We start from the raw sequence: 26,079 nt of genomic DNA, 5'->3' as shown, positions 1-26,079 counted from the left end.
ATCTATTCCACAGAATGTAGGTGATCTTTAAAATGTGAATACTGGACTAGATCTTTGGCCTGCTTTAAGTAGCTAAATAGCGTTCCTCTATACTTAGAATAAAAACTAAACCAAAAGTATTTTACAGGTCTAAGGGTCTGCTTAAGGAGCTCTGGTAGCATAGTGGTTACGAACCGGGTTGCGAACCGCAAGGTCAGCAGTTCAAAACTACCAGCTGTTCCATGGGAGAAAGATGAGGCTTTCTGCTCCCGTAAAGATTTTCAGCCTTGGAAACCCTGTATCGGGTCGCTATGAGTCGGAACCGACTCCACGGCACATAACAACAAGGGTCTGCTTGCCTAATTTTTTCCCCATCCTGGGCCATTCACATTCTATGATGTATGACAATCAATTGCATTATCTTTCTTTTGAGTTACCTATCCTATCAGGACCTTCACATATAGTATTCCCCATGCCATGAATAAGTAAACAGTATTTTACTTGTGTTCTTGGCCTTGCTAACTCCTATTCATCATTCAATTCTTAAGAGAAACAATGCTTCTCAGAGCAGCATTTCATAATCATCCAATATAAAGGTGTTGTTAAGTGCTATTGGGTTGGTTCCTACTCCTAGCCATCCTGCATAGAGTTTGTGAGGCTTTAAATCTTCACAGGAGTAGAAAGCCTCATCTTTCTACGGTAGACTTTCTGGTTTACAGTCCAGTGTTGATCGTATGAAGTCATTGCACCCCCCAATAAAAAGTAGGTTATTTCTTCATTATCTGTTTGTCCTTGCAGGCACCTGTCACAATTTGAATTATTTTTTAAAAATCTGTCTCTTCTCAATTAGATAGTGAGCTACATGAGAATTGCTCACATCTGTTTTCTTTACCATACTGCTTAGCACATTTGATGAATAAATACATGGTTTTCATGCTTAAATGGCCTACCTATAAAAGCAGATTTAATTGGCATATGAATTAAGTTAGTAGAACTCAGGTTGATGTCCAGAAATTTTACATCTAATCCCAGGCGGAACAGAGTTACAGTTCGACTGTACATTTCAAAGTTAGACATTAAAAGAACATGACCAAAAATGTAAACCAATTATTATTTTCATATAGTAAGAAACTATAAAACCTACATGGTCATATTTGTCCTCTCCAGGTGATATGGTGACATAAAGTTAATTTAAGCAGATGTACTTACAATTGTTTTTAGCTGAATAGTCTTTTTCTCAACTCTTTCTTATCTGTTCTCCTTTAACTGCAAGAAGCTTTCAAAAAGAATCATTTCCCTCAAAGTATGTTATGAATTGAACTATGTTCCTGCTACCCTCTATGCCTGTAGTTTTAATCTCATTTGGGAATGGATTATTTTTGCTACATTAATGAGACAAGATTAGTATAGAATGTATCTTGAGCCTATCTCTTGATTTATAAAAAAATTAAACAAGCAAAGAGAGACAGGGTAAGACAGATGCCAATGAGAGGAGCATGAGATTCTACCTAGAAAAGTGTCAACAGCAGAGAATTGTGGCAAAGGTGGTTCAAACACACCAGCTGCTCTTCAGAAACTCTATAGAAAACAACTATGAATCAGAACAAACTTGACAGCACTTAACAACAATGTTGTTGTTATGCGCCGTCGAGTCGGTTCCAACCCATAGCAACCCTGTACAAGATTTCCGAGGCTATAAATCTACAGGAGCAGAAAGTCTCATCAGTCTCCCACGGAGCAGCTGGTAGTTTCAAACTGCTGACCCTAAGGTTCGCAGCCCAACTCGTAACCACTATGCTACCAAAGCTCATAGTAAAATACTAAATTGCCTTGAAGAGACTGTTGATGGAATACAGAAGTCAAAGGCAATTCTGGTGAGGGCTTAGAATCAACTGAGGAGAACTGTAAAAAATGTCTGTATCCTCTTAGAGAATACTTGTCTGACAGAAACAGGAATGTTCCTAGAAAGGTGGACACATTAAATGAGCATGAGGTTTTAAAAGACAATGAAGAACACATGACTGGACAATGGACAAACGGTGAAGCTTTTTATGTAGTTACAAAGAACTGAATTATCTTCAAATGTTTGGAGGAAAGTAGAACTTGTTAAGTGATGAACTTGGATGTCTAACTAAGGGAATTTCAAAGCAAGATCTTAAAAGGACCATGTGGTTTCCTCTTACTGCTTATAGTATAATGTGAGAGGAAAGAAATGGACTTAAATAAGCTATTAAAAAAATAAGTTGGTTTTTTTTTTTAAATATAACATTTGGAAATTTTTGTTGCTGCCCACCTCTTTGAATTCTACAGGTCAAAAGAGCTACATCTGTTGTCATCTACAAAATAAAAAAAATCATCCCTGGAGCAGTTAGGACATCAGCAGAAGAGCTGGAAGGAGTCCAGGAAGGAGGGTTGTCTCAATTTCCAAAGTTAGAACGACGGTCTGTTGGGTCTCAGAAGATGGGGCCTTGGCCTCCTGTTTCATATGAACATCAATTCAGTTCCATACTATGGAAATACTTACTCATAGTTGGGGGGTAGGGGCGTGTGCCAGAACCAAAGGACAGAAGAGCAGAGCCAGGACCAAGAAGTGGGTTAACAAAGGGGTAGGAGAATGGGGCTGCCCATAGATCAGGGAGCAGAGCTGCTCCCACAGTGGACCTGGAAAGTGAAGCTTGAAGCCCAGGGCTGAGGAGGCTCCACCCAGAATCCAGAGCTGGTGACCAATGTCCAAAATCTGGAAGGCAGAGTCCTTGCCCAGATGGTCTTAGATAATAGGAATATTTTCAAGTTTTGAGAGCTAATATAAATTATTCTGTTAGGTTTTAGACTGTTTGGTGCCCATTTATCCCTTCTTTCCCTCTAATTTCTCGCCTTTGGAATGAAAACATCTATCTGCTCTACCACTATACTCTAGAAACAGATACTTTGCAGTCAAGATTTCACAGGTTCACATATCAAGAATAATTTGATCCCCAAATGGATTACACACAAAATCTCAACTATAGTCTATATGATTCAACTGATGAGAATTTGAACTTGGAGTTGATTTAAGACTTTTGGGATGATTAATAGGGTAAATGTGTTTTTCACTTAGATTGTTGTTGTTGTTGTTATTCGCCACTGAGTCAGCACTGACTCACAGTGACCTTGTGCAAAGCAGAACAAAGCAATGTCCGATCCTGGGCCAACCTCACCACTGTTGCCACACTTGAGTCCATCGATGCAGCCGCCTGGCTAATCCATTTCATTGGGGGTCTTCCTCTTTTTCTCTGACCCTCCACCTTACCAAACATGATCTCCTTCTCCAGCGACTGGTCCCTCCTGACAATGTCTGAAGTATGAGAGACGAAGTTTGGCCATCTTGGCCTCTAAGGAGCACTCTGGCTGCTCTTCTTCCAAAACAAATCTGTTGGTTCTTCTGGCAGCCCATGGCACTTTCAATATTCTCCTCCAACACCATAATTCAAAGGCATCAATTCTTCTACGGTCTTCCTTATTTACTGCCCAGCTTTCACATGCATATGAGGTTATTGAAAATATCTGGCTTGGGTCAGGCGTACCTTAGTCCTCAAACTGACATCTTTGCTCTTCAACACTTTAAAAAGTTCCTGTGCAGCAGATATGCCCAATGCAATACGTCGTCTGATCTCTTGACTGCTGCTTCTGCGAGAGTTGACAGTTGATCCAAGAAGAACGAAGTCCTTCACAACTTCAATCTTTTCTCCAATGATAAGAATGTTGTTTATTGGTCCAGTGGTGAGGATTTTTGTTTTCTTGACATTGAGATATAATCCATACCAAAGGCTATGCTATTTGATCTTCATCAGTAAATGTTTTAAGTCCTTTTCACTTTCAGCAAGCAAGGTTGTATCAACTGCATATCGCAGGTTGTTAATGAGTCTTCCTCCAATCCTGACGCCACATTTTTCTTCATATAACCCAGCTTCTTGTATTTGCTCAGCATACACGTTGAATGAGTATGGTAAAAGAATACAACCTGTTGCACACCTTTCTTAATTTTAAAACATTCAGTGTTCCCATGTTCTGTTCGAACAACTGCTTCTTGGTCCAGGGTACAGATTCCTCATGAATACAATTAAGTGTTCTGGAATTCTCATACTTCGCAATGTTGTCCATAGCTTGTCATGATCCACACAATCGAAGGCCTTTGCATAGTCAATAAAGCACATATAAACATCTTTCTGATATTCACTGCTTTCAGCCAAGATCCATCAGACATCAGCAATGATATCTCTCATTCCACAGCCTCTTCTGAAACCAGCTTGAACCTCTGGAAATTCTCTGTCAATGTATGATTGTAGCTGTTTCTGTATTACCTTTAGCAGAACTTTACTAGCTTGAGATATCAAAGAGATTGTCTGATGATTTCCGCATTCCGTTGGGTCACCTCGCTTTAGAAAAAGGGCACAAATATGGATCTCTTCCAAATAGTCAGCCAGATAGCTGTCTTCCAAATTTCTTGGCAGAGATGACTGAGTGCCTCCTGTGCTGCCTCATTTTCTTGAAAGATTTCAATTTTGATTCCATCAATTCCTGGTGCCTTGTTCTTTGCCAATTCCTTCAATGCACCTTGGACTTCCTCCCTGAATATCACTGGCTCTGGATCATATGCTACCTCTTGAAACGGTTGAACATGAACCATTTCCTTTTGGTACAGTGACTCTGTGTATTCCTTCCATCTTCTCTTGATGCTTTCTGCATCATTCAATAATTTGCCCAGAGAATCTTTCAATAACGAAAGACGAGGCTTGAATTTTTTTCTTCAGTTCCCCCACCTTAGAAATGCTGAGCATGTTCTTCCTTTTTGGTTTTCTGATTCCAGATCATTGCAGATTTTATTATAATATTTCACTTTATCTTCTCGAGCTGAACTTTGAAATATTCTGTTCAGCTCTTTTACCTCCTCATTTCTTCCATTTGCTTTAGCATCTCTTTGTTGGAGAGCAAGTTTCAGAGTCTCTGCTGACATGCATTTTGACCTTTTCCTTCTTTCTTGTCTTCTTAATGACTTTTTGCTGTCTTCACGTATGATGTTTTTGATGTCATCCCAAAACTCTTCTGGTCTTTCACTTGGGTAAGAACATAAATTTTGGTGAGCCAAAGGTAGAATGGTATGTATTGAGTTGTAACCCCCAAAATATATTGTAAAGCCTAACCTCTGCACCTGTGGTTATAATCCCATTTGGAAATAGGTTGTCTTTGTTATTTTAATGAAACAGGATCATTGCTGCATGTGTCTTGAATCAATCTCTTTAGAGATACTAAAAAAAAAAGATTTAAAAAGCGAGCACAGAAGAAAAATGGGGTAACTCGGATGCCAAGACACGTGGAGATCTCCACAGAACCAGGAAGTAGAATCTAAAGAGACAGACAAGGCCTTCACAAGAACCTGTGCTCTGAATTCGAACTTACAGCTTCCTAAACTGTTAGAAAATCAATTTCTGTTTGTTAAAGCCATCCATTCATTTGTAGTATTCCTGTTATAGCAGCATTAGGCAAATAAGAAAAAGTACTTAGTACAATATATAGAACAAAGATGAGAAATCCCAGAGTTTGGCCAAGGAATACGTACATAAAACCTTCACAATGCAAAATAGGGACAAGAGACACTTACACATGGCTCAGGGTTTAAGCAGTAGAAATATTAGACATAGTGGCATTCGATGGCACAGTGGTTAAGCTCCCGTTTTTAACTGAAAAGTCAGGGGTTTGAACCCACTAGCCATTCTGTAAGAGAAGGATATGGTAGTCTGCTTCAGTAAACGTTGTTGTTGTTATGTGTTGTCGAGTCGGTTGTGACTCATAGCGACCCTGCATAGGATTTCCGAGGAGCAGCTGGTGAGCTTAAACCGCCAACATTGCAGTTCAAACGGCTATGCAGTCTGACGCATTAATCCACAGTGCTACACCAGGACTTGCAGTAAACATAAGAAACCCAGCAAATCTGGGTCGTGTTATGTTGTCAGAATAAACTCAACAACAATAGGTAACATGAGACATGGGGAATTAAGCTTCATAATTGCCATTTGTAGTAATAAAGGATTACAAATTTTGAGAAAATAAATGTTAATTTATTGGTAAGGTTGCTTACGTCTCTAGATACCATCCATCAATAGTTTGACGATTGAAAACAAAACAATGAAATCGACTGTCAAGTCCACTCCCACTCAGAGTGACCCTAAAGGATACTGCTCCTTAAGGGTTTCAGAGACTGTAAATCTTTACAGAAACAGACAGCCTCATCTTTCTCCTGAAGAGCAAGCTGGCTCTTTCAATCACTGACCTTATGGTTAGCAGCCCAATGCTTAATCTACTGTCCACAAAGAAATGACATGTTGTTTGAGGAGCAGCTGGTAGGTTTGAACTGTCAACATTGTAGTTTCCAGTCCAGCACCACACCAGGACAATGTTATTGTTGCTATTGTTAAGTGCCTTCAAGACAGTTCCAACTCATAGTGACCCTGTATATGGTTTCCGGAGAGCGGCTAGTGATCTTGAACTGCTGACCTTGTGGTTCGAACTGACCTTGCAGTCCAGCACATTAACTAACCCACAGCGCCACACCAGGACAATGGAGTGAGACAAATGCCTCAATGATCAGAGATCAGTTTATCATCTGTTGAAAACACTAAATGCATACTCAGCAAGTCAATTTCAAAATACTTTGTAAATTATAAAAGAACCACAACTAAACCTGAGAAAATAAAGCCTAGGACAAATAAGGAAGTGAAGTCCAATGATCAAATCTCTAAACCTTACTTACATTCAGATATTCAAATAAACTATGTCTTTTAAAAATTAGTCAAGACCAACATCCTGAATGATTTGTATGTAGTCTATGAAAGAAATGATAGATAATATTTATTCATAATTACCTCATGGAAGAAATGTCTCATCTGAGACATTTTGTTTTTGAAGCGCTTTAGTTTTTGATGAATCCTTTTATCCTTCTCTAGCTGGGAGATAGTTGCCCACTCACAGTGTAGATAGGAGCTAAAGGGGTTGGAAATACAGTTATGAAGGGAGAAATGAGGAAATGATAGGCCAGTGTCTGAGATTAGAGACTAGGCAAAAGCAGATAATGCTTAGGCCAGCGCTTCTTAAACTTTAATATGCACACAAATTATGAGTTCACAATTCTAACATTCTAACAAGGACCCACCTGATGCTAACTGTGCGGGTCAAAAGCAAGATCGTAATGCTAAAGCAAGGTATACAGATCACAAGGGATTTAATCTGGAACTACACTAACCCAAACGTCTTACAGAGAAATAGTAAAGTTGTACCAATTCCCAAACATCTCTCTAAAATAAATTTCCCCACTGAAAACAGCAATTTGGGCTAGGAGACACAATTAAAAAAGGAGTTTGGTGTGAAAAGCTTTTTCACTGGTCACGTACTAGTTCTTGTACTTGACAAAGAATTCTTCTGCTTCAGTATACTGTCCTGAAGGAAGCTGAGAAGAAAGAAACAAATCATAGTCACTAATCTCTATTAAAAAAAACTGTCATTTCAATCACACAAAGCAGAATTCACATTCAATATTCCCTGATGATATTATTGATTTAGGAATTAAGGAACTAATCTGATATCTCAGTTCTAAATGTCTGAGAGCTAGAGAAAATAAACCGGTAGCCAGTCTAAAGCAATGAGAGTTTGTATTTTCTAGCTAACTCTCCTTTAACATCTCTCATAACTACATCTTAGCAATATATCAATCCCAACATACAAAGATGTTCTTTAATAAAGTCTCTAAAATAGAACTAGGGGACAATAAAAAGACAGACATCTCACCTCCTTCTTCACAACCCGCATAGAAAGCACTTTATCTACAATAGCTGCATCTTCTTCACTGGGATTCTCCTACATGAAAAGATGCAACTAGTCAACAGATGATTATGAGTATCAGGACAAACCCATCCAATTGCTTGTGTTCTCAGCTTACCACAAAGAACTGCATGGAAGGCAACGTCTCGCCATCTGGTTCCTGCACTGGTTCAGGGAGGATAGGTTCAGGTTTTATTGGACCAGTTACATCCACCTCTTCTTCTTCTTCATCATCTGTGATCTTTATATCTAGATCCTCTGTATATTTTTTCCGCTTTACTTGGCGATTTGAACGTCTCTTCTGTAGAGGCAAAATTGTTTAAATAACGACTTAGGTCTTTCTAACACAAAAATTGGTCAAGCAAATCTTTTCTTTCCACCCACATTGTTGCAAAGAATTGCTGACTCGTACATCTTATACAATGTGTGTAACTGAGAGCCATTTAAAAATGTTCATTTTTTTTGGTCTAGTAATATTACCTCCAGAAAAACATGTTCAGTAAATAATCTGAAACACATCAAAGCCTGGTACACAACAGGATTAATGTCAACATTATTTAAAATAGAGACAAAACTAAAATCTAACAACAATAGACAAATTAAGAAATTATGGCATAGCCACAGAAAATTAAATACATAATTAAAAAATTTCATAGCATTTTGAAAAAAACAGGAAAATGCTTTCCATTAGAGGATTAACCAAAAACATGCAATATTGTCCTAATTTTGTAAAAGAAAAAGTACAAATACAAAGACACAGGCATGCACACAGAAAAAAGGCCTGGAAGGAACTGTATCAAAATATTAACAAGTTATAAAACTATTATAGGCATTTTGTCTTCTCTACAGTCTCACATTGCAAATTTTCCTAATACAAATGTATGCACTTTGCTTTTTCATTTATGCAAAAAACTAAATAAATAATTATTATATATAAGTCTATCATGAAAACGATGTCCCTATCCACTGAGTAGTACACCATCTGTATAGGCGGGGCTGATGAAATGAAATGCGGATGGGTCTGTTGTGATACAATAGTGAATAATTGTTATCAGGACTGATTGTGAGGGTTGGAAATGTACAGGTAGATGTTTTGTAGCAAGGAGGGGAGTGATTAACTTTTCAGCCTAGGAGCAGAGGTCCCTGGGACCATCAAGGGAGAAGAGTAGAGAGCGGGACCCTACCCAGAGAAGCAGTGATGCCAGAGATGGAGGGAGAGATGATGACGTGGAGAGATGGAACAGTTGGGGACTTTAGACACAGAGAGGGAGAGGGGCTGTGTGCTGACGACCGGGTGGCAAGCTTGTAGTATATACCCTTCGGTTGGTTGATGCTGCATGGAGGGGATTGTAACCATAGCAATGAAAGGATATATGGTAAGATGAATGTAAAACTAATGTTCTCCCATGTAAACTATCACAAAAAACTTTTTTAAAGAAAAAAAAAAAAAAAAAAAAAAAAGTGATGTCCCTATAATCAAATACTTATTTACCCCCCAAAGTACATCCCCCAAAAAACCCTACAAAACAATAAACTTTTTAAACACATGCGCCAAACCAGGTAAGTTATTCTACTACTTAACATAATAATTTGATCAAAAACTGCCTACTAGAAGCAAGAAACTGTGAAATTGAAACAGAACTCTCAGTCTGCAGAGTGTAAAGTATTTCACATTAGAAGCAATCCTTAAGTACAAATGTATATAAGGATACTTTGTTCCTATTTTGTGTTTATTTTAGTGCTAAATATTTTTAAATAAATGGATACATACTATATGTATTGTTCTACTGATTTCTTTAAGCTAATACATTTTTTAGAATCATTTTTCCCTTATATTACATTACAGATCAATCTGATTCCTTTAAGTGCTAACTAAAACATCTTTTAACCAAGCAATCAGGATAAGAAAATAAAAATGGGGGGGGGGAGGGAAAATAGAAGTAAACATTAAGAATAATCAGAAAAAATTCTTAAAAAGTACACTGGGCCTTACCAGATATTAAGGATAATTTAAAGTTATAGTAATTAACATAGCTTGGCACCTCACTAAGGAATGATAGCACAGGTTAATGAAACAGTGCCCAATTGTAAACTAAAATACTTATATGGATTTACAACATGATTAAAACAACACCTCTAATCAGTAAAGAAAAGGTAGATTATTCTATAAATAGAATTAGAAACAAATACCCAACTGAGGACAGAGAAAATAAACATTACACAAGGATCAATGATTTAAATGTATGAAAAGTCATCAAAAAATTTCTAGAAGAAAATGTGAAAGAATTTTTTTAATCCTGGATTGGTGATGTTGGTGGTCATGTGATGTGGAATCAACTCCATCGCATAATGACGCTATATAGGGTTTCCAAGGATATAAGTCTTAACAGGAGCCGAAAGCCTCATCTTTCTCCCTTGGAGCAGCTGGTAGATTCAAACTGCTAACCTTGCAGTTAGCAGCCTAATTTGTAACCTACTACATAACCAGGAAGGAGCTCTGGTAGTGAAGTGGTTACGAGTTGGGCTGCTAACCTCAAGGTCAGTAGTTTGAAACTAGCAGCCGTTCCGCGGGAGAAAGATGAGGCTTTCTGCTCCCGTACAGATTTACAGCCTCAGAACCCTACACAGGGTTGCTGTGAGTCAGAACCAACTCTATGACCACAACATTACCAGGGATACTTAATAATGGATTAGGAAAAGTCTTTCTAAGCAAGATGTGCTATCTCAGAAACCTTAAGACTGACTAATAAATTTGACTATATAAAACTATAAATGAATAAAATATATCATAAGCAAAATTAAGACAAATAATGATACATTGGCTAATCATAAAGCATTCTCTTGAATAATTAAGAAAAAGATTAATAACAGAAGGAGAGTCAGGAACTGAAAGAGGGTATAGAATGTGTGACTAACTGTCTCCATGAACAACTTCTCCTATGCCATGAGACCAGAAGAAATGGATGGTGCCCAGTTATCATTACTGAACGTTTTAATTAAAAGATCCTATACATATAAAGAATAAAATTCTCATAGATTCTAGACTTTCTGGATCTATAAAGGGTGGGTAAGTCCCTAAAACTACTGCCCTAAGACAATCTTTAAACCTTCAATCAAACTATAGTTTAGCCTATGCAGTTTTTTTAAGCATTATGCTCTTTAAGAACTATCTATGTGGAGAAATAAAAAATGAATTTTGTGTATGGAATTCCAGCACCTATCTGTCAGTTTGTTGTACTGTGGTGGTTTACATATGTTGTTGTAAAGCTAGAAGCTATGCCACTGGTATTTCAATACCAGCTGGATCACCCATGATGAGAAGGTTTCAGCAGACCTAGACACAGAAGGAAGAAGATGTGAAACGCTTCTGAAAGGTCAGCCCCCAAAATCTCATGAATAGCAGCAGAATTGTCTAGTATGAAGGCCTCTTCAAAGTAGAGTTAACATCAATGTCATGAATGGAGCAAAGCTTTCAAGCCCTTCATTTGCTGATGCAGCACAACTCAAATTGAGAAGCAGCAGCTACAAATATTCATTAATAATGAAAACATAGAATGTACAAAATATGAATCTAAGAAAATCGGAATATGTCAAAAATTAAATAGAATGCATAACGATCAATATCCTAGGCATTAGTGAGCTGAAATGAACAGATATTGGCCACTTTGAGTTGAACACTCATACAGTTTACTATGCCGGGAACAATAAATTGAAAAGTAATGGCATCACATTACAAAAGTAATGTCAAAAAGAACATTTCCAAGATCTATCTTGAAGTACAAGACTATCTGTAATAGGATAATATCCATTGTTGTTGTTGTTAGGTGCCATCGAGTCAGTACCGACTCATAGCGATCCTATGCACAGAAGAACAAAACACTGCCCGGTCCTAGGCCTACCTCACAATTGTTGCCACGCTTGAGCCCACTGATGCTGCCACTCTGCCAATCTATTTCGCTGGGGGGTCTTCTTCCTTTTTCTCTGACCCTCTACCTTGCTAAACATGATAATCCTTCTCCAGCGTCTATTCCCTCCTGACAATATATCCAAAGTATGAGAGACAAAGTCTGGCCATCCTGGCCTTCAAGGAGCACTCTGGAAGCACTTCTTCCAACACAGATCTGTTTGTTCTTGTGGCAGCCATTTGCCTACATCAAACACCAGTTAATACCACTATTATTCAGATTTATGCACCAAAGGCTACAACCAATGATGATGAAATTGGACTTCTACCGAGTCCTTGTGTGGCGCTCTAGGATAAGCGTGGACTGCTAACCACAAGGTGGTGGTGGTGATGGTAGTGTGCCATGGAGTCAGTTGACTCACAGTATCCCTGCATAGGGTTTCTGAGGTTGTAAATCTTTACAGGAGCAGAAAACCTCATCTTTCTCCCACAAACGGCTGCTAGTTTTGAACTGCTGACCTTGAGATTAGCAGCCCAACTCATAACCAATACGCTTCAAACTCACCACCACCGCTTGGAACTCCTACTTAGGGTCACAATGAGTAGGAACCACTCAACAGCACTAACAACCACCACTACTACACCAACTTCTGCCTGAAAATAATCAAACATGCAATCAGGATGCATTAACAATGACTGGTGACTGGAATTCAAAAGTTAGAAACCAAGAGGAGGATCAGTAGTTGGAAAATATGACCTTGGTGACAGAAACGATGCTGAAGATTCCATGACAGAGTTTTGTAAGATCGATGATCTATTCACTGCAAATACCTTTACCAACAACAAACGGTGATTATACACATAGACCTAACCAGATAAAATACACAGGCATCAAATTGACTTTTTATGTGAATACCATTAGCTAAAACAAGTCCAAGAGCTGATTGTGGATTACTCATAGGCAAGTTCAGGCTGAAGCTGCAGAAAATTAAAACAAGTCCACAGGAGCTAAAATTCAACCTTGAGTATATTCTACCAGAATTCAGAGATTAGCCCAAGAACAGGTTTAATGCATTAGACACCAATGACTGAACACTTGAAGAGTTGTGGGCTGACATCAAGAACATCATATATGAATGGAAAGTCATTAAAAAGACAGCAAAGAAAGACCAAAATGATGTCAAAAAAGACTGAAAGTTGCTCTTGAACATAAAGAAGCTAAAATGATTAGTAGAAATGATGCAATAAAAGAGCTGAAGAGAAAAATCCAAAGGGCAACTCTAGAAGACAAAGTCAAGTATTATAATGAAATGTGTAAAGATCTGGAGTTAAAAAATCAAAAGGGAAGAACAGGCTCAGCATTTCTCAAGCTGAGAAATGAAGAAAAAGTTCACAACTCGAGTTATATATTGAAAGATTCTATGAGCAAAATGGAGTCCACATATACAATAAGTACTGGAATGACAACTACAAGGTCGGTGGTTCAAACCCACCAGCTGCTCCTTGGCAACCCTATACAGAACCACAATGGTGGTCACAATGAGTAAGAACCAACTTAACGGGGAACATAACCAAATACTGAATGACGCAGAAAGCATCAAAAATACAGAGTCCCTGTACCAAAAAAATTGGTCAACGTTCAACCATTTCAAGATGTAACATACAATCAAGAACCAATGGTAATGAAGGAAGAAATCCAAGCTATGCTGAAGGTATTGGAGGGAGGAAGGGAGAGGAACAAAGCCATTTAAATTGACAGACTACAACAACACACCAATGCAGAGCTGAAGGCACTCACTCATCTGTGTCAAGAAATTTGTAAGACAGCTACCTGACCAACTGATTGGAATAGGTCCATATTTGTGCCCATTACAAAAGAATGTGGAAATCATCTAACAGTGTCATTAATATCACTCACATACAAGGAAGAGTTTGCTGAAGATAATTCAAAACCAGCTATAGCAGTAAACTGAAAGGGAGCTGCCAAAAATTCAAGCCAGATTCAGAAGAGGAAGGGGAACAAGGGATATAATTGCTGACGTCTGATGGATCTTGGCTTTAAGCTGAGAATACCAGAGATATGTTTATTTGTATTTTATTCACTATAAAAGGCATTCAACTGTGTGGATAATAACAAACTAATGATAACAATGCAAAGAACGGGAATCCCAGAACACTTAAATTGTGTTAATGACGACCTATACATAGACTAAGAGGCAATCATTCGAAAAGAACAATGGTTTAGAATCAGTAAAGTTACGTGTGTCAGGGTGGTATATTTTTACCATACTTATTGAATCTGTATACTGAGGAAATAATTCAAGAAACTGGATATATTAAAACGTGATATCAGAATTGGAGAAAAACTCATTAACCTAAGATGTGCAATGACACAAAGAGGAAAAAGATGAGGCAAACTTGGAAACTATGTAACAGTTCTTCAGTATCCTATTCTGCCTTGTTAATGAGTCAGAATCAATTTCAGGGCAATGGGGATTTAAACAAAATGGGCTAGATTGAAACTACCAAATGTTGGTGCAAATGAGGAACAACCAAAACTCTCACAGGAGCATAAAATGAAATGGAAAATGACAGATTCTTACAAAATTCAAAATACAAGTACTCCACAGGTCTATCGATTGTATTCCTGGGGATATAGCCATGAGAAATGAAAACTCATTTATATATCCACAAAAGCCTTGTACTAAGGATGTTCAAATTGGCCTTATCCAGAATAACCCCATACTGGAAAGAACTCAAATGTGCATCAACAGGAAAATGGACAAATCGTGGGATATACATAAAATAAAATATTACTTAAAAAAAATAAACTACTAAAAAAGTCAACAATTAGATGAATCTCAAAATTATTACACTGACAGAAGTAGAACTGTACATATTGTATGATTCCATTTACCTATGGTGACAGAAATCAGAACAGTGGTTGCCTCTGTAGGGAGAGGAGGGTTGACAGACTCGAAGAGAGCAGAAGAGAACTTTCTGGGGTAATAGAAATGCTCTGATCTTGATGTGGATGATGGTTATGTGGATGTTTACATTTGTCAAAGCAAATCAAATTATATGATCCGTGCACATTTCACCAGTCTGGGAAGATACACAAGCTACTGAAAATTTATTTTAGAGAATGAGATTAGGAGAAACTACCCACTTTTACTATAGATATTTTTGTATTATTTGAGTTTATTGCATCTACTTTTATAAAAAATATTATTTGAAAAATTTAAGAAACACTCAGGAAATTATCTGGATTTATTAATCCAGGCGGAAGTAGGACTATAATGGAAGTAAATTTGTTAGTGATATTGTAGTGAAATAATGGAAACATGGGACTTCATTAAATAACCTGTCTACTTTTGGGTACATTTGAAGAAAAAAGGGGGAGAGGAGAAATGAGTTAGATGCATCTTTTTCATGAAGAACAGTCTCCAAAATGCATTACTGGGGGGAAAAGGCAGAGTACACATACAACGCTAACATTTAGTGCAAGCAGTAGAGTGCTCATAAAAGTAATGGAGTATTTCTAAAAAGGATATACAAAAAAAAAAATGGCAACAGAGATTATTTCTGGGGATGAGAATTAGAAGTAAATCTGAGATCTAGAATGGGAAGGACCTCTACAGTTTCTGCTTTTCTGTACTATTGCAATTTTTTAATTAAAAAGTAAAATGGTGAAGGGATTTTAATAACTTTTACATAGTTCCAAAGGATAAAAATCCAAAGTACAGTTATCATTACCCACCTACACTTTAATTCCTTTCCTCTAAGATACACACTGTAACAATTCTTTCAGTATCCTTTTAGGAAAAAAAACAAAAGCTCAAAATGCGCACACACATGCTCTCTCTTTATAAGGAGATGTATGCACCATTCTATACATTGCTTTTTTCTTTAAATATGAAGGGTTTTCCATAGCAACACAACCTAATATACTTCACTGCTTTCAACTGCCATGTAATATTTTATTGCAAGGATTTCAAAACTTAACCATTTCCACCAATGGACACTAAAGTTATTTTGTAGTTACTGCTATTGCAAATAGTGCCACAGTGCTTCTGAGAATGTATCCATAAGGTATTTCCTTGTAGCAGAATCACTGAGTCAAGAAAGAGCTTTAGTATGCAATATGCAAGATACTGAAACACTAACTTGCTGAACAGATTGTACCAATTAGCACTCTCACCAACTATATGCTAAGTGCCTTGATTTCATTGCCTATACTGGCATTATGACTTTAGAAATTCTGCCAATCTTTATATCTCTTATTTATTTAAAAAAAATCCAATTTGTTTTCAACAAATACTTAAACTATTAACAAATGTATATAACTAGGTGCCCTTACCATGCGCAAAGCACTATGTGCTTTTCAAATGTTTACATTTAATCCTAAGAACAGCCTTATTTGGTAAATTATCTGCATTTTAGAGATGAAGAAAATGAGTCACTAAGAGATTAAGTGGCCTGACAAAATTGACAATGCAGCAAGTGGTCGAGTTCAACAAAAGCCCAGTCATTCTGCCTCCATAGTTTATGCTCCTCATTATGTTGTTATAGAATTTAATTTTTATCATACCAACCATAATTTGTAGTCAGATTTATCAATCTTTTATCACCTTTCATTATTATTTTTTGCTGTTGTAAGAGCTACTCGCAAATTATCCTATTTTGACCTTCTGCACAAGGACTCTCTTTCCCAGGGCTTTTGAATTTTAATGTACTCCTTTGAAAGATATAGAAAAACACGTTTTATAGAAAGTTCATGATTTTATTTTTTATATTTAGACCTTCGATTAATCTGAAATTTGTTTCTATTTAAGGAAGCAAGAAATCCAGTTTTGTTTTTTGCCTTAACATTATTTATTGAATAATCTTTCTTTTCTGTTAATTTGAAAGGGATTTTAATAACTACTTGAATATATTTCTAGACTCTATTCGCTTTTGTTAACCTTTTATTTCTACTTCAATTATAAACTTTCAGTAATAGTTGCTTCATAATATATTCAAATGCCTATTAAGTATGGGTTTTGCTTCATTTTGCTTTTCAAAATGATCTTGATCATTTTCACATTAATTTCCCCTATAATAACTCAAGTTATCATTTTGTCAATGTACTGAATGCTTACGAAGGCATTTATAAACATTAATAGTTAAGAGAGGCATTTAAGGTTAATTTAGTCCAAACTCCCATTTATAGATGAGTTCAGACCCAGCTAAAGTGAGTGAATTGGCCAGGCCCACAGAGCTACTTAAGCAGTACCATGGATCTTCTGAATCTTAATACCAGGATACGTCCATGGTTGGAAATTTGACGAAAGGTGGTACCATAAGGCAACATATCAGAAACAGAAGACTAAAATTCTTCTGGTCTGGCTTCTTTTGTTCTCTTCCAATGTCTCTCATCTTCAGGAGGTAGAAAAAAACTTTGTGGTTGCTGGATAGTTCTAAGAGAAACCAAAGTACTGATATAACCATAATAGCAATCACATAGCATGGATTTCATGTTTGTTCAGTTTTTGAAGCACTGGGATTTGGGGGAATAAATATTGTTATTTTGATAGTAACATGCTTTTTACCTAAAAACACAAATATTTTAAAAATACTGGCCAGAACTTTTTACCTTTTATTCCTACCTCTGTAGACATGTGCATAGACAACTGTAGAAATGTGCATAGACCTTTCAGTCTCTCAGCATTTATTCCTGGTTTGCACGCCATAATTGAATATGATTTTCCTAAGTTCTTTAGGGATCCTTTTACCTGGATGCTGCTTTCTTCATCTTCCCGAGGTGATTGAGCAGGCATGACTTCCACGTCTGAATTATCAGATGAGGTATTACGCTTTCTCTTCTTACCCACCACAGGAGTAATGGTGCTAAAATGGAAAAATCAAGCTCATTTTCAGAGAGGACAAAGAAATGTTAGGAGTAAGAAAACATAAGTAATCCAAGCCATCATATGCACATGCAAAAACATCTAAAAAGCAGTGTTTAGATCTTCAGTCTATTGTTGTTGTTGTTAAGTGCCATCGAGTCGGTTCTGACCCATAGCGACCCTGTACAGGGTTTCCGAGGGTGTAAATCTTTATGGGAGTAGAAAGCCTCATCTTTCTCCCGCAGAGCGGCTGGTAGTTTCGAACCGCTGACCTTAAGGTTCGCAGCCCAATTCGTAACCACTACGCTACCAGAGCTCCTTCAGTCTATAGGACATTACTATTCTGATAAAGGGGTTTATAAATCATTGGCTGACCTTTACACCAGATTTGACAAATCCTAGCTGCTACTCTATTCATAAGTACTTGAAGGTAGCATAATTCAGCAGAATAAATACTGGACTAAGAAGTAAAAGGTCTCATTTCTCATCTCAGTTCTGTCACTGGCTTGGCATTAATTTCCCTATTTACAAACTTCATTGATAATAACAGTCCTGACACATGTTGAGTATCAAATAAGGTAATAACACAAGAGCTCCAAAATTCTATACAAAAGTTAACTATTATTATTACACAAGTATGAATAAGAATCCCAGGAAGCAGAAGCAAGGGAGCGAGGTGCAGACTACAAGAATTTTATGGCAAGTATTGATTCTATAACACTGCTTAAGGATGACAGGTTGCTGAAACCTACCCCAATTCAGATGAGATGCAAGAACAGGGCAGCTAAGTGTCCAGCAGCACTCTTAAAGGGTGTGAGTGGTTAAGAAGGTAGTGTGAAATCACTTTCACACTACAGTAATACTATATCAGGAAGAATATATAAGAACATAGACTCACAACTTTTTAAATATAACCCCCAACACAATGACTGGCTATCTTTCCTGTGACTTCCCTGTGTTTCCCTTTTAAAACGTGCTAACTTGCAAATTTCTGCTTAGCAAATCATGAAAGCAATGGGACAGAAAATAAACAGTCTTATTATATTCTATGATAGATAACCCTGAACTATATACCTGCTAAATGCCAAGTAGTTCTTTTAAATACTATTTAAAAATGAATGCACTGCCCTCAAATGTTGCATCAAAATAGCAAGGGGTACTCACTTTAGCTTACTTTTGCCCTTAGTTTTGGAGGTACCAGAAGCTTTGCTCTTCTTTGGCTTTTCCTCCTTGAGCCTCTCCCCACTGCTCTTCTTCCTGCGTTTCTTTTCACCTTCCTCCTCTGGCCGAACACTGGGCAATTCATCCTCATTCAGGACTCGAGGTATGTTCTGCTCACCCCGGGCACGAGCCCTAGCAATGGCCTCTGCTACAATCCGATTTGCTTTCTCTTGCTTCTTCTGATGCTCCAACCTGCGGTTTTCCTCCATCCCTGTCTTGCCCCCAGTATGAGCAGAGCTTGCTGGTGATGACAATGCTGCCACCTCACTGGCACTTAGAACTTTAACTACGGAGAGCCCTGAAGAGGTCCCTTGGGAAGAGCCAGCCTATAGAAGCAAAGACATCAAATTTCAACTTTCGTGTAGCTAAAATATTGCTATTGTTAAGTGCCGCTGAGTTGGTTCCAATTCATAGAGACCCTGCATAGCATTTCTAAGGAGCAACTATTGGGTTTGAAACACCAACCTTTAGGTTAGCAGTCCAGTGCTTATCCTACAGCACACCAGGCTAAATAAACTGTCTAAATAAAACCCAGCTCTAAAGAAGGTAGGCTAAAATTTTTAGTTCTAGCTTCTCAAGAACTACACTCACTCCAAGTCTTACTAAACCCAGACACATTAAAAAAAAAAAAAAAAAAAGTTTCACTTAGATGGGAAGATGGCAAGAATGATACCAAATCAAACCTCAGTATCCCTTAGCTATGCTCTTAATATCAACACTCATCTCAATTATTCTGGAAAAATTGCAATTATTGGAGCCAACACTGGTGTCTGGGCTAAAAGTAAAAACATTCAAATTTTACTCTTAACCTAACTTTATCTTGCTGAAGGGTGGGTGGTATGATAATCATTTCACCAATTTAAGGCTATTTTCTTATCCTTCAAATCAAATGATACTTCAAATCCTTTTTATTTCACAAGAATATTAGAAAAAGTCTAAACAGCTCAAAAACAAATGCTAGATAAATCATCTGTCTCCAAATCCAACTATCTAATCTTTGCACAATAAAAGTAAAACCAGTATGAAAAAAATAAGCCTACTTCTCAAATCAGAGGTAGAGATCTAGATTAGCCTCAGAATCAGTGTCTGCTTGAAGGCAGTATCAAGGTACTAAGAGGTTTCTTTTCCTTAGTAATTGTGTAAGCCTCACCTGTGGCTGCAGTACCACCTTAAGAGGTACTGAAAGTCTTTGCCCAGGGCTCTGTCCTGGTCCCATTATCTGAGCCTGCTGTACAGAGGAGAGCGTCACTGGTTGGGTTGAGGTTGGCTGTTGGGGCTGCGGCTGAGATGATGGAGGCTGTGGTACAATCTGGATTTTTTGCTGTGGCTGCTGCACCTGCAGCTGGATAGTTACTACTTTGGCAGGCTGCCCCTGGGCATTCTTGGCTTGAGTCAGGGCTGCCAGCTGGTTGCCCTGTAACACAATCTTGCCTGGTAAACTTCCTAGCACAACATGCCGGTGTCCTTGGGGACCTCCTGACTGTGGCTGCTGGAGGACCAGGGTGATGCGTTTCGATTCACCCTAGAATGCAAAGAAATTTTAAGAGAAATAAATTAGAAAGAACAGCACCCCCTTAAATATTTATACCAGCTTTTCTCATCCTAGAATCATAAATACCGAGGATCCAAAGATAGAATACAATTCATTCTATTCATCCTATTTTAACCTGATAATCTTTTCTGCATATACTATCCAGTAGTAATCAAGCCTCTTTTTGAAAACTCCTAATGGGAGACTCACTAGCATATTGGACAACCATTTCATTTTTGTACATTTTGTTGTTGAACTGGAATCTGCCACCTTGTATAGCTACTTTTCATTGGTCCTATTTATCTTAATATCCCCATCTGCACCCCAAACTCTATGGCTCTTTATTCAAAGGCTATAGCATGCACTTTCTTACAAGATGAACAGAGTAAGAGAAAGATAATCTCAGTAATAAGAACAAGGGAGAGTAGGTATATAGCTTGCATAACCCTTAGAATGTCAATAAAAATATTTTTTTCAAAAATGATTCCTTGTTACTATTGTTATTATTTATTGTTAAGTCCAGCGAGTCGATTCTAATTCATATCAATCTTGTATAGCAGGAGTGGGAACCTTTTTTCTGCCACAATTTCTATCATTCACAGGCCATACAAAATTATCAACTTAAAAATTAGCCTGCTATATTTGATCTAACATGTAATTAACTCACCCCTAATGTTATAGCTAAAGGAGCTCTGGTAGCGTAGCGGTTACAAATTGGGCTGCAAACCGCAGGGTCAGCAGTTCAAAACTACCAGCTGTTCCACGGCAGAAAGATGAGGCTTTCTATTTCCATAAAGATTTACAGCCTCGGAAATCCTGTACAGGGTTGCTATGAGTCAGAACCGACTCCACAGCACATAACAACAACACAATGTTATGGCTGGAACTGTAGTTGCCATGGCAGGGCCAGACCAAATGATCTTGAGGGCATTATACTGCCCAGGAGCTAGATGTTCCCCACTCTTGCTTATATAGGGTTTCTGAGGAGTGGCTGGTAGGTTTGAACTGCCAACCTTGCAGTTAGAAGTCCAGTGCTTATTCTACAGCGCCACACCAGGACTCATATATAAAAAAAAGTTATCCATTATCACGAATCCTTGCATAAATATCTTCCCTGTCAGCCTGTGAGCTCTATTAAGGATAGACACTGACTGTCTTGTTCAGCTACAGCTAGGTAGCCATGGTGAAAACATGTAGTAAGAGCTCAAAAAACATGGTACCACAAACTGCCTCCACCTACCAATAAATCAACACTCAGATAAAAAGCAAGGGTGTCATTTAAATAAACTTTCTCAGAGATCGCTCTCATGTGCTCTCACATAGTTGCCTGACTCTCTACTAAACCAAAATTTACCTCCCCCTTTCACTCAAGTCACCTGGGTAGGTGTAGAGGTCAGTGTAACTGCAGGCTTCAGTGGGGGCCCTGTGGCCCCAGGGTTTCCAGCAGGAGCTGAACCCTTAACTGGCTGTAGGACCAGCTGCTTTACTGGTCGGCTGGGCTGGACAATGCGCTGAACGGTAGCCTGGTTCCCAGGGACCTTGGCGGCCAACACTGTATTACCAGAGACAATGGAAACACCTGGTCGAAGGGGTGTGCCGGTTAGCACTTTGGTAAAAGTGACTTTTCCACCATTGGCTGTGCCAGCCACCAGGGGCTGAGCTGTGCTGGTGATACCTTGGGCCTGAATTTGTGCCACATGAGCACCAGTGACTGAGGAGCTTGGTGGGGCCTTAAGAATAACAATCTTAGGGGCTGCCTGAGGTGGCTGCCCTCCAGTACTATTGGAGACAGTTGTGGCAGAGACACCCATGAAAGGATTTCCTTGGCTCAGGATCTCCTGGCTCTTGGAGACCTGCAAAAGTCCTGATGTTGGCGTTGTCGTCTGTAAGACAGGTTGGGCTGGCTGCTCCTGGCTGGCAGGCTGAGTGGTATAATCATGCAATATTAAAGATTCTGGAGCTGGAGCTGTTGCGTCTTTGGGAAGTTCTGTAGGGGCCGTTTCTTCTGGTGGGGGAACCAAGTCACTTGTTGATGAATTCCCCACATCACCACCTCCACCATCCTGGTTCATCTGATCCAAGGAGTCTAGAGAGCTTGGCAGTCCAAGGGCTTCCTCAATTGGGTCTTGTGTGACCTGGTTGAAGCTATCATCAGTCAGAGAATCCAGGCCAAATAAATTTGGGTCATCAAACAAATCCATGATGGGGTCTGCCATCTTGGGAAAGCAATGGAAGGTATGCCCCAAAGCCTAGGGAGGGAAGGGGAGGGGGGGTATTGGCTCTCCCCTCCCCTCCCCTATTAAGAAAAAAATGTACACAATGGAAGAGTGCTACTCTTCAGGTAAAAAGGCAAGAAACAAGTGCATGTCAGATTGTCCTGACCTTCATGGAGCAAGATGGCTAGGTCTTCAGAGGAAGATGGTGGAATTCCTGTTAAGGGAATACAAATGAAAAAGAAGCAAAGTTGTGAACTCAGAGAAAATTTCTCCTTTTTAGATACCACCCACCCTTCCAAAAGAAACAACAACAACAAAAAAAAAAACTCACCACCGTTAATTTCAATTCATAGCACCCTATAGGACAGAGTAGAGTTGCCCAAAAAGGTTCCCAAGGCTATAAACCTTTACAGAAGCACACTGCTACAGTTTTCTCCCATAGAGCAGCTGATAGATTCAAACCACCAACGTTTTGGTAGGCAGCCGAGCACTTTCAACCATTGTGCTACCAGGGCTCCCCATGCTACTTTTAATAACATCAAATTAATAAAGAGAAGAAGAAATGTGAGGAAATGTGAAAATAGAGACAGCAGAAAAAACATCCACATTTCTGCTTTAAACGAAAAAAAAAAAAAAGGAAGAAACCAAACCAACCCCCTTTTTGTCAACAGCATTTAATCACCCATCTCTGTCCATTTCTTTTTACAAGTTACCATTTCTAGGTTGTTGCTGTTGTTGTTGTGTGCCGTTGAGTCGGTTTCGACTCATTGGCGATCCAGTATAGGGTTTCTGAAGAGCAGTTGGTTGAGTTTGAACCACGGACCTTGAAGTTCAAAGTGACCTCGAGGTCAAGCGCTTATCCTATGACACCATACGGAGATCAGAAACTTTAATAAGAATTGCTTCTAGTCCTAAATTGGAAAAATTTTAAACTGCTATCACCAGCATTTCACTGAATATAGAGGATTTTCCAAATATATTCTATTTAATAGGTTTTCTTTATATTTGGATACCTTTGCTTTCTACTAACAAAAATTACAACCTTAAACCAAGTTCAAAGTACACTCTCACCAAGCTTATACGTATTGCTTTCCAGAGAGATTCCCCAATTTTATTTTAGTTTAACATATCAATTAATTTATACCTAGCATTTCTGATCTAAAGTACCCTCTTAAGATAACTTTCTCATGGGATTCAAGGCATTCTCTATTTGGTTCCATTTATATTCCCAACTTCCCCTCTCACTGTTTCCTATATACTAGAAATTCAAAAACTTTATTTTTTCTTTAAATCAAAATATACCCACAACTTTTCTGATTGCCATTTAGGATAACTTAGAGGTATGTACTAGATAAAGACTGGAATAAGCTGATGGAACTGTTTAAACAGGAGTGGGATGTGATGTGGATCCTGGATGAGATGTGAAGGGTTCATGATTACCGAAGCAAGGGAAGATCTTACGTAACATTGGTAGGCATTTCAGGTATAATTTGTAATTCAGACTGATATGCCAATTACTGGTAGTCCTGGTTCCTTCATGTCAGAGTTTATGTTATGTTAATCCACACCATATTGGTTTATAATAACTGGGATGGATTGGGAAAGGAAAAAAATAATAGCTTGGAAGGTATGTGGAAAACTCTCATTTAATCTAATTTATATTTTATCACTGACAAAATTTCTTATCTGGTGTCTTCCAAAAGTTAGGACAAATGGTCTTAGCAAACATGGCCTTCCTGGATTGTCAAACACTGATATTATATACAAGAAATAGCTAATACGTTTTCATACATTTTTGTTAAGTGGTAATGTGCACTTCTAATTCTTTATCTTAGATAATTTTTTCCAGTGTCTTCATGAACTTAAAACCCCAGACATGGATTTAATCAACATGCTTTCAGTCATTTATAGGGCAGTTTTTCAAGACAGGAAGCTTTCTACTGTCTCATCTTGGAGTAAAAAAGTTCCATGTAGTTTTTGTGAGGCTAAATGGTTCAGTCCAGAGGTTGTTGTTAAGTGCCATTGAGTCAGTTCCAACCCATAGCGACCCTAAACAGGGTTTCCGAAGCTGTAAATCTTTACAGGAGCAGAAAGCCTCATCTTTCTCCCGTGGAACAGCTGGTAGTTTCGAACTGCTGACCTTGCGGTTCGCAGCCCAATTCGTAACCACTATGCTACCAGAGCTCCTTTTGGTCCAGATACTATAGGCAAATACATTAACTTAAAAAATTTTAGTTATTGTGTGTGTGATACCCTATTGGTTCCTCAGGGATCCAGAGACAAATAAGATATGTTCCTTATCACCTAGAAGCTTTCTATCTCTTAGGGATTGTGCACAGTGTCCATTGCACACAATAACAGCCCTGGTGTGGTACTGTAGGATAAATACTATAGGATATCAGCTCTTTTCTTGTTATGCCCTACTTTACCTTTTATCTCTTGTTCACCATCAGAGAAGTTATACTAAATATCTACACTAACAATTCCCATTAACTAGAAGCTTATGCTGATCATAATTTATAACCTGCCATTTCTTCCATGAGATAGTTTGTCCTTTCGACAAGTCGGTGCTATTTATTCTTTCTAATGTTCTTCCTTCCATCCACAATGATCCACCTTTAAGAGAGAGAGAGAGAACTCTTTTTTTTTTCCAATGGAAAAAACAACAAAACAACAGTTTCTGAAACATTTTCTGATTTCCTATGATCGAGTAAGGAGTTCTGGTGAGACACTGCAGGTTAATTGGACTGCAAGGTTGGTTTAAACCTCAAGGTCGGGGGGTCAAGCTCACCAGCCACCCCTCAGAAACCTTATATAGGGTCTCTATGAGTCAGAACCGACGCAAAGGCACTTAACAACAGCAAATGTTTAAGTATAAGGTTTTTAAAGATCACTACATTACCATTTATCTTCCCTTTTCTAATTTCGGTGCAGCACTTCTGCTTCTCCTGGATCAGTCAAGGTCTAATAATTAAAACTCCTCTCCACTGATGTAATGCCATACCACCAGGTATTATTACTTCTCCAGTCCATCCCATCAAATCACCTCTACTGACCCAATTAATTTCATCCATATATTTTATCCTAGTCTCCTACTTTTTTTCTCTTTTTTTAGCTCTCATCTTTAAGTTGCCATTGAGTTTCATAAGATTAAATCTTTTCCCAAGATACCTCTAACTTTCTTCACCCTTCCACTATTTTACTTGTAGATCATCCCAGCTGCATCCACATTTGGCCTAGTCTATCAAGCTCATCAATCTCATTTGTTCTCTTCCATAGTTCAAACCTTGGTAGTAAAAAATTAATGGATATTAAGCAAATGTTTGAAGTACTCTGTGAAGATTTAGTCTCGGAAACCCTATACAGGGTCGCTGTGAGTTGGAACCATCTTAACGGCACTAACAACAACACCTAGATAAAGTACCTGCCTAGATAAATGTAGTGGTTATGAGTTGGGCTGCTAACCTTATTATGGTCGGCAGTTCAAAG

General features: G+C 38.3%; 1 protein-coding gene across 1 annotated transcript in view; it reads right to left on the bottom strand.

Moving 5' to 3' along the window:
• CHD8 (chromodomain helicase DNA binding protein 8) overlaps positions 1-22,590 on the bottom strand; it is a 54,463-nt gene extending 31,873 nt beyond the window's left edge. The window contains exons 1-8 of the mRNA XM_006835469.1: positions 21,751-22,590; positions 19,994-20,365; positions 18,787-19,169; positions 17,509-17,623; positions 7,949-8,131; positions 7,798-7,866; positions 7,404-7,459; positions 6,879-6,996 (exon numbers count right to left, since the gene is read on the bottom strand). Of these exons, the coding sequence (XP_006835532.1) occupies positions 6,879-6,996; positions 7,404-7,459; positions 7,798-7,866; positions 7,949-8,131; positions 17,509-17,623; positions 18,787-19,169; positions 19,994-20,365; positions 21,751-22,590 (2,136 nt within the window). The remainder of the gene's footprint in view (positions 1-6,878; positions 6,997-7,403; positions 7,460-7,797; positions 7,867-7,948; positions 8,132-17,508; positions 17,624-18,786; positions 19,170-19,993; positions 20,366-21,750) is intronic.
• Positions 22,591-26,079: the final 3,489 nt, after the last annotated feature.

This window comes from Chrysochloris asiatica, unplaced genomic scaffold (genome assembly GCF_000296735.1).
Source record: "Chrysochloris asiatica unplaced genomic scaffold, ChrAsi1.0 scaffold00017, whole genome shotgun sequence".
In the NCBI taxonomy this organism is placed as follows: domain Eukaryota; kingdom Metazoa; phylum Chordata; class Mammalia; order Afrosoricida; family Chrysochloridae; genus Chrysochloris; species Chrysochloris asiatica.
This window is presented reverse-complemented; position numbering and strand designations above follow the sequence as displayed.